The sequence below is a fragment of the Ruditapes philippinarum genome, unplaced genomic scaffold (genome assembly GCF_026571515.1).
Source record: "Ruditapes philippinarum isolate M1 unplaced genomic scaffold, ASM2657151v2 ctg6071_1_1_1_1, whole genome shotgun sequence".
In the NCBI taxonomy this organism is placed as follows: Eukaryota; Metazoa; Mollusca; class Bivalvia; order Venerida; family Veneridae; genus Ruditapes; species Ruditapes philippinarum.
The window spans coordinates 1-10,425 of NW_026860709.1; the positions used below are offsets into that span (position 1 = coordinate 1).

Here is a 10,425-nt window from a genome sequence, read left to right on the forward strand (position 1 = left end):
TCTGAAAGTCATTTAAGGCATAATTCTCTGAAAATAATATATACAGACACCAGCTTTAAAGGTGTTATTCCCTAATATATAGGTCCTCATTGAAATGCATTATGACGGAGTTGATTCCGTCTGTATAGGAAATATGGCAGTTACCGACAAAAAACCTCATTATTTGAGGATTAAATGGAAGAATATGTCATTCATTTCTAACTGATTGATAAGATTGGTATATTTATCATACGTTGAAAGATGTAGATGTAGCGTTATATTAGTATATATTTGTTGCAGCACTTCCTTTTTGTTTATGTTATCTCTTTTTGTGTGAAAATTTAATCATTTTATCTTCAAACTTTGACAGATTTAAAAAAAGTGTGATAAAGACAAGAAAAAAAACAATAATATAATTTATAAGTTTTACATTCAATTTATAATCTGTAGTAGTTCTATATGTTCCATTTTTTGCAACACAAAGAAGTAAAAATAGCCAATAGTTCTCGGTACTGTACCTTGCCGTCTATATAAGATTGTATTGCGCTAGAGATAACATCAGAGAAAAAAGTCAAGTCGACAATCGAGGAGACGTGTTGTTACTACGTCAATTTTTCTAACGCAGTGGATAGAATGGTGCTGTCAATTAAATAAGCTGGAATTATTCGCTATCGGAGTTGCTTGAACCATTTAAAATACCTTTGTCTGCTTAAAGATTATTATAGTATTTTATTGTCATTTACTTATGTAAGATATATATTATGGAAATGCATGAACATAGATATCTAGATACTAAATATGTGGCAGAAAACTTGTCTAATATTTCGGTGAATAACTTGAAACAAAATGACAGTGAAATGAATATTCCTTTATATATTTATATTATTGTTAGTATCGTGAATACAGTTATATTTATTGTGGGAACGTTCGGAAACATTCTTGTGATAATAGTAGTACTTAGAGTTCGAGAAATGCGGACACCAACAAATGTTTTCTTGCTAAACTTAAGTGTTGCTGATGTTTTAGTATTGCTGGTTTGTCAACCTGCTGGCCTCACAGAATTCTTTGGAAAAGACAGATGGTTTCTTGGTGGAATAATGTGTAAGTATACATTAATTTATTCTCTTCTGAATGCAATTTATTTTTAACAAATTCAATTATGTTGGAGTAATGGTTAAAGACGCTTATAAAGACTTGATCTTTATTCAATTAAATTTGAACTTTGCTTTGGTGCACGCTATTATCTAATTTCTTTGTTGACCATCCTTTATCAAATATATTATACATTTTCTTACATTCAAATATCTTTCAGTGTTATTTTTTTCCTTTTTTAATATTCTCTAATCAGAAAAACATGTACATTTCACAGTTAAAAAAGGTTATAAGCAATGTAGTCAATTTTTGAAATTTTCTGCCGTTATTTTAAAATTAAACCTTATAAAATACATGTTGTATATAGGTTTAAAGAAGAAGAAAAAGATAGTTTTTACAAAAAAGCATTCTAATTTCTAATACCTTTAAGTGATATTTGTTTCATTGTCCTCGAATCAGAAACCTTTGAAAACCATAAATAACAAACGTGAACCACTTTGTATAATTAAGTCTGGGTGCACTAGCTGAAATATTGAATTTAGACATAATAGAAAAAGGCTTTCCCTAGAGAGATATTTTAACAAGCTTTGTGATATTCAAATAAATCTTACTTTTATTACGAATGTGTTTTTACAGAACATTCTCGATAATTGTGTTACATAAAAATAGAATTTATTGAGCGCCTCAATTATCTTATTGCGTTTTTACTTTTAACGTCGCTTGCAGTAAAATAACAGCCACAATCCTATTAGCATTTCTTTCTTTTTTTTAATGCATTGATTTTGATGACTTTTTTACACTTAATCATTTAATTGTTCAAATCGCATTCAAATATTAATTCTAATATAATTCTTTATTTCCTTATTTTTGTTATTAAAATGACAGTTTTCAATTCAGCAATAATCTTTGTCATTTCTTTTCCAATAAAGTCAAATAAAACCACCTGAGCTTATGAAGGTGGATTCATAACATATTTATTGACTTATTGATCTTATTCAATCGGACTGTCTTTCAGATTAATGTAACGATTTTTTTTTATTTTAAAAGAAAAAAAAAACGTGGCATACCTCACACCATGATGAATACGAACATTTCTGACAACGGTAATCTTATATATAAAATATAAACACAAATTATATTATATAATTATACAATCACGTTTATTATTTCTAGGTAAACTTGTACCGTTCATGGAAAATGGCGTCCTGCACGTCTCTATACTTACAATGATAGCGGTAACGTTAGAAAGATACGTCGTCCTATGCCATCCGTTGAAACGTAAAATGTTTTATACTGTTTCTTCTACAATCAAAATTGTAATCATTATCTGGATCATTGGACTTACATTGACCTCGCCATTTTTATTCATGACAGAACAGGAAGACGCACGATTCTTCGATGGGAGTCCTATAAAAGTTTGTCGAACGAAAGTAAATGAGACATGGCGTTATATCTATACAGTTATGATCACTGTCATTTTCTTTCTGTTACCATTTCTTGTTCTTGTTGGAATTTATTCTAAAATTATAAAACAATTAACTTCAGACACATTACAATCGTTGACGAAGAACGATAAGTCAGCGTTCAACATACTACGCTCAAGGAAACAGGTGGTTAAAATGCTTATTATAATAATTGTTTTATTTTTTGTAACATTATTTCCTATACGTTCAATAACACTATGGTTGATATTCACACCAAGCAATGACGTTACCAAGATTGGACTGGAAGCGTTTCTGAATCTTATATCTTGGACAAGGATCCTCATGTATGTCAACAGCGCGTCTAATCCAGTCATTTATAGTTTAATGTCGACAAAGTTCCAGAGAGCGTTCAAAAAAGTCTTAAGACGGAATACGGAAAATCGTTACACAGCTACAATGTCGGCAAGATTCAACTGTAACAAAAACGTTCAAAGACAAGGTAATATTTCCATCACTTATGTCATATTTTAATGTCAGCACTACAGGAAGATTTGAATTGTTTATTGCACTGATTCGTAATTACTAAACCCATTTTTTTTTCAAAATACGTATCTCATCCATTCTCTTAATTGAATATAGTGACGTTATGGTCATGCGTTGCTTTTAACTTATATGTACAGCACATGCGATTTGTATAAATGATCAATTCTACCCATTAACAAGGATGAGTTGAGGACAAGTGATGTGCCTAACAAATGACATTACAGCCTTTTGGAAGCTTAAAAAAATAAAAACACAATCATGCTTTCAGTTAAAAAAATTCTGCACTAAACCTCGCATTGTTAGAAGCTGAGCGAATATAGTTTATGTCGTTGTATTTCTTAATGACGCTATTATTTGCAATATTGTTTTGCAGTTCCGGTGTACAAACAGACAAATGATGACGGCATAGGAGATATTGATAACATTCGAAATGAAAATCAAATACTTGTAATCAAGTTGGTTATTGTACCCACGGTTGAATTTCTGGCTCATTGTCAGGGAAACAACAGAAAAAGAGAAGCTCAGCATATTAAGTTAGAACACGAAGAAATGAATCATGCACAGCCAGGTAGTGCACTGTAAATATAAACACATTGTTTAAGAACAATAATACCTCCTATGTCTTGAACCAATGTTGTTTATGTTATAGCCATATATATATTGCAAGGTGAAAATATGACGCCTTTCTCGTACATCCTTGACTGTTTTAGTTTTCCTATCAAGAATATTTACCCATACGTTTCCATTCGGATGTGGCGCAAGATGTCAAAATATTTGAAAGAAATGACAGCCCGTAAGGGTTTCAAACCCTCGAATTAATGATTTTTATTGCTACCGATTGAGATACCCGTTTCCTTACCCCATGTACACATTTCCTCTCATAAGCATACGGTTCGGCCACAATACAATGACAACACAGACGTTTGGGGTCAGATCATGCTCCAACGTGATACGCCCCTGTAAACACTCTTTCAAAACTATTTTAATATTTAAACACGAATGGGACATCTTTTACAACAAAAAATACTGGTTTTCAAACATTTTTTACATATATGAAAAAATACCGTCTTGATGACCTGATGGTATACGGTACTTTTTTATAAATGTAAAAATTGTTTGAAAACCAGTTTTATTGTTGTAATAGATGTCCCATACGTGTTTAAATATTAAAATACTTTTGATATAGTGTTTACATGGGCGTATCACGTTGGGGACAGGATCTGACCCCCAAGCGTCTGTGGATGACAATTCAATAGGTTTTCTTCAAATCAGACTGGTGTTTCCGTTAGTTTTAATCATCCTGGAAATGTCATTTCGTATTGGGATGCGAGATGAGTCGCTTTTTTAAAAAAATGACGTTATTTTAGCTCATTCTTTGAATGAAGAGAATTATAATGACGCCATTTTGGCTAATTTTAAATTGAAATTGTGTGTCTAGTATAAAATCATTTTGCCGGTATGAATGAAATTTTAAATGCATACGTTTATTTTTAAAAATAGTGTTTGCGGTTCCGGTTGCAAGCCTCGTAACCGCCCATTGGGCGGACACGCTTTGGAAGGATATTCCGATCCGAATATAACAAATAACAGATATATTATTACTCTGAGATGTTTGAAATTCTGTCATATAGTAATTTACATCGAAGCATTGTTTGACCATTCAAATACAACGCTTAATATTACAATACGTTTTATTCTCAAATGTGCAGCTGAATCTAAATCAAAAAGTTACAACCTCATGTTAAATGTTTAATTTTTCGTTAGCCGGTGCTAGTGGGCGGTAGGTTGCACTTCCTGTGCCGTCTTTCACCAGGCTGAATCAAACCGAGCCTGTAACATTTTTAAATTTGCCGTTTTTATTTTTGTTTTTAAGAATTTTATTTTTTCTCTATTTTAGTTAAGTTTAACATGCTTACATTGGTGACAAATTTACATCTCTTCTATTTTATAGTGAGTTTCAACCTAGACCCATTTGCAAATATAAAATAATGATCACATTGTTTGTTGTAAACAAATAGATAAGTTGACATACTGGTAATTGATAATGAAGGTACATTTCTGCTTCTTAGATATGAAGTTCACCAATTTGTTGAATACTACAGATATATAGTTAAAAAGCAACATATATATTTGGTTCAAATGATTGTGTGTGGTTTTTGTGTGTGTGTGTGTGTTTTTTCACCGTAAAGACATAATATAACCAAGGTCATTAAATGATATGATTGTGTCAAGAAAGAAATTTCAATTATGTATACTTAGTTGTTTCCTTGTTTTATTTAAAAATGTACCCCAAGACATTCAATTATAGTAAACACATAATAAATATGACTTCCATATTTACGCATACATACTTTTATACTAGAAGCAATTGCCAAATAGCCGTAAAAAGAATCACATATAATCTTATCAAGGGCATTCATTTGTAATAATGAAGTATTTTTGAGATTATAATAAAGTAAAATTATGTTTAACCAAATAGATTTTTGTTAACCATTGTCCGAATGAAATCCAGTAATTTTCTTTAGATAATAATTTTTCTTAGCAATGTCGGGGCAAAGGAAAAACGACGATATATTTTATTTCTAATTTTCAATAAATTTCTCGTTATATTTCAGCTATTATATATAATGAATAGTTGTTTTTTAACATATTATACAATAAACATTTGTAAACAACAAGGAAAATATAATATTTCTGTTTATTTATTGCTGTTTCTTATCTTCCAACAAAAATATCCCCGATTTATCCAAAATTTTTCAGATGAGTGAAAATGCTTGTGAAACGGAATAAATTCGTCGTAGAGAAGCATTATAAACCGTTCAAATACAACTTGATATTATTATACGAGTTGATCGTTTTCGTTTTGGTTAAAATATCATTGCAAAACAATTATTTACAACCGACTTGTTAATCACTGACTCACTTGCAATGTTTAAAACATGAGATATTGATGACATGTGCGTACAATATTATACAATTATTGACTAGTGAGCTATTGAATATGATGAGATATTTACCGGCATTTCGCATCGGTAAGTCTGTAAGGAAATACAAAACACAACGTTTGTCTGTTTTCATTGAAGTGCGGAAAAAGGCGCATGGCGTAAGGCGTTCAGCGACTACGCGAACGCTGCGTAAACGAAATTACTTCAAGTTTATATACATAATAGCGGTGCAACCTTTACCTGTTATAGTAAAGTAATGATATTTTAATGGAGACATATGATATAAAGAACAAAACTCAACACTTATTTTTATGCGCAGTCAATGGTTATTAGTCTCAATTTTTTTTTTAGATTGGAAAAGTCCAGTTTCGCCAGTGAATATGATACTTCACCCAGTCAATAAGACTTATGTCTTTATAAATAGAACTATTGGCTACTGTTTGGACCACTGAGATTGTAGCTTTATTTAGATAATATAATAATTGTTCATAGAACTATCTTTTGTTAGTTTAAACATATTTCTATTGCAGCATATACATGTAAAATATCATACAACTGATGATTGTATAACAAAAAGCAAATAGCTTGAGCTACAATTTCTAGCAACATTAGATTAAGCCCTTCCTTATAAGAATTATTTTAGGGCAACACTCTCTTTCGTTTAAATTAAGACCTGCATATAGCAGGAGATAATGACCTGTTGATGGTATGTGCATGCAAAAATTGTTCATAAAGTGTTCATAGACTATTATCTATGTTCATCTGAAATTAAAACTTGCATTTACCAGGGAGTAATGGCTTCTTACAACTACTAGGCATGTTAACAAGTCAGCTTAAATTATGTCACAGTTAACAATACGTAAATAATACGTGGCTGCTTGGATGGTAGTGAAAAGTATGAAATTTCCTGTTTTATAGTCAGGTTAAATACGCGTTTATGCTTTTAAATCTAAATTTTAACCCCGTATTAAAGACGCTAGATACTGAAATCACGAATTGTTAATCTAAATTATACTTATCCGGCATTGTTGTGTAAACATGTGCTTCACTATCGCATTATTTATCACGGAAAATGAAAACAAAAATGTTGATACTTAAAAGTTTCTGTGTTTTCATCACAATAAATTAGTTAAAGCTTGACAACATCTTTTCAATTTTATCAACAAATAAGCGAACAGTAAAACTTAAGAGGCTCTAATATAAAATTGTATTATTTGAACATTTGCTGTTTGAGGTCACATTTTTGAAAATGTGTTTTTAGATACGCGGAAACACAATACCAATAAGTAGGAATTCAAATTTGAGAAACTCGCTGGATTAAGCCTATTAATATTTTATTACTGTCTGCTATCCGACGTTCATTCTGATACATTCTGCTAATTTATCTTTACATGAAACATCATAACATATTTTGTTTGCTTATTTTGTTTACGCCGTTATTGATAAAATTGCAATAACGTGACACATTGAAGATTCCATGATAACCGCCGTACAAAGTGTTACCATTTCATGTTTAAATGTTGAATACTGCTAGAGCCTGTGCTAGGGGGCGTTGACAGTATTTTGCACATTCCAAAAACTGTCCATGAACAGACTCAATCAAATCAAATCGAGCATGCAACATTTTCAATTTTTTAGTTTTTAACATTCTTTAGGTATTCCATTTCTCATTATTTTATGGTTAAAACAACAATGTAGGAAATAAAGTTTAAAATTATATATGCTAATCTTTAACAGAAAAGATCACGATAGTTTCCCTTTAATGTAATTATCATCGTATAAGCAAAATCAAGAGAGTAAGACTAAAAACAAAAAAAAATCAATTGTAGTTTTCATCGATATTTCCCAGTTTGTTTTGTTTGGTTTTACGACGCACCAACACAATTTAGGTCATATGGCGACACATTTCTGTTAACCTCTCGTGTTACAAATTTAAAGCAACACCAGGAGTCAAAACCACCTCTCTCGCTGGAGCTTAGAGATGCATATACACCAGTAATTCGAACCCCGAGTAAATCGCCTCTTTTGCAGGGAAAAACGGCGGCTGCAAGTCTGGTGCCTCAACTTTTTAAAACAACTCTTTAGTCGCAAGAGGAGATATTTCCCGTATTCTGTAAATTAACTTATCTAATAACAAATATTGATCTTCATAAATTCTAAGTACTTTGCTCTACTTCTCGATCTATCTGTAAACACGATCTATCTGTAAACAGCATATCCGGATTGGACGAAGCGTTCTTTTCTAATTAGGAACACTGACATTGGACAGATATCAACAATTATTGAGTGAGTGAATAAGGCACATTCTAGATATAAAAACATTAATACCTGCACAAGTCAATCAAATCAAGTCTGAAAGTTTTATTTAAATTAATGTTGTCATTGCCATTTGGATTTCACCCTATTTCAGGATTCCTAAAATCGCAACTGTATGTGACACGTGTTGTCTGGTAAAATGTGTCCAAGTATATAATCTAAGTGTTTATATTTTTTCCTGATCATTTCTAATTTATTCCAAAATCTACTATTCTTATAAATGAATAATGCTTCAGAGGTTTATTATCTGACGAAATATTTTATGAAGGTTAAAAGTGGTACAAGTATCTTATTTCCATAATCGTTTGGTCGAATATCGTAAGACATATAATGTTTTATTATTTAACAAGCGCTAAAAGAATAAAATGTTTCAAATAACATGCTATGCTGCAATTTTTAACCTATGAGCAATAATTGTTTACAGATCCAATTTGTTCTTCAAAGAATTACACAAACTTATTTCTACAGACAGATTTTTTGGAGTTATTCTTTTTCAAAAGCATCACAGCTTATGAACAAATATACTCTATTGTCACTCGTAGATATAAATGACATTTACCAAAATATGACAATTACTTTATCGTGTCGTTCTTAAAACAATGAAGCATATCAAACTTCAGTATAGGTGTAATATATAGATCTAAGATAAAGTTAGTATGAAGACGTTACTGTTTGTTATAACAAAGATGAAATTTTACAAGGATGTTATATTATTTAATACGGTTATTGTTATATACATATATGTGTAAATACTAGTATTCTTCATTTACAGTCATGTTCGTAATATTTATTCAAAAACAGCACAAGAAAAGCATTGATGCAAAGCATCAAAGGGCGTCCAAGCAAGAATGCAGTAGGTGAAGATGAACTAGTAGACATATGATGACAAGATATTCTTATAATCTTTTCAATGCTTAATTGGTTTTTACCAGAATTGTATATCACTTATGAATGAACGGACGAAAGACATTGTTCATTATGATCTTTGATTGGCATGCAACGGGAATACATGTATACAATCATTTATAATCCATATGTGTAACGCATGATCAACACCACACTTGTGTAATTGTCCCTTATTATGTTATCGCTATTAGCGAAGAACCCCTCATAAGGTATCTTTTCACACTTAGTAAAATATGACACTGGTTATATTACCGCGATGATTATGTTGAGCATAATTGTTTATTATACAATAATTGTAATATCTATTTTAATAAAAAATTTTACAGATTTTATGAATATTGTTTTCTTTTCTTTTTTGTGTTTTATGTGCTATTTTAATACTGAGGTTTTACGTTTACTACTCTTTTTTTATTAAAATTGTAAAATAAATTTTAAGAATCAATTGTCATATTGACCGACGATTATAAGTCAAAACTTAACTGGAAAAAGTCAGTAAATTATGGTTAATCTTTCAATATATAATATTGTTTATTCTTAAACCATGTACATATACATTTGTATTTTTCTTTATTATTTTTTAAATTATCAATCAATTGAATAATTCATAAAATCTAATTTGTAACTTTGAATAATTCCTCTGCATCTTTACTAAACACGAATAACAAATTAATAAAATGTTTCAAAGTTGATAGTGTCATATTAATACCATAAAGGATAAAAAAACCCGAAGAGCGCTATTTATTGACGGAAAAGGTTATTTCATTTGAAAATGTTTGCATTGCGAAATTCTCCAGTTCGCTATTCATTGTACATATCGCGACATTTCATTTTTAAGTAATAATCAAGCACCCTTATACCGATCGGAATGATCGGCTTTTATTATGACCGACTAAAAGGCTCGAGAAGTTGCTGTCGCCCTTTCACAAAATCTGATTTCATTCCATAAGAAGCTCAATGAAAATAACAACAAATATTTTACTTTCAGTGTCCGTAAATCATCTCTTATATACATTTTCATCATGGACATAGTTAAATGAAACTGATTGAAATATGAAAAACGTTGTTTAAATGAAACTGGTTGGAATATAAAAAAGTTGTTTTTATACAGCAATTTACTGCGTTAGAAAAGAAAATACGAAAAAGAAGTGACTGATTTGTGTTTCCTTACAACAAAAAAAATTGCTCATAAATTCCTCCTTCTAAGACTCGAATTAATTTGA

At 30.6% G+C, this 10,425-nt stretch overlaps 1 protein-coding gene across 1 annotated transcript; it reads left to right on the plus strand.

The window, feature by feature from the left end:
- Window positions 1-643: 643 nt before the first annotated feature.
- On the plus strand, window positions 644-3,606 carry LOC132713131 (QRFP-like peptide receptor; the record flags this gene model as incomplete). The annotated part of the gene is made up of 3 exons (XM_060695602.1): window positions 644-1,080; window positions 2,245-2,994; window positions 3,412-3,606. Coding segments are annotated over exons 1-3 (1,285 nt in total), but the record flags the coding sequence as incomplete, so codon positions are not given.
- Window positions 3,607-10,425: the final 6,819 nt, after the last annotated feature.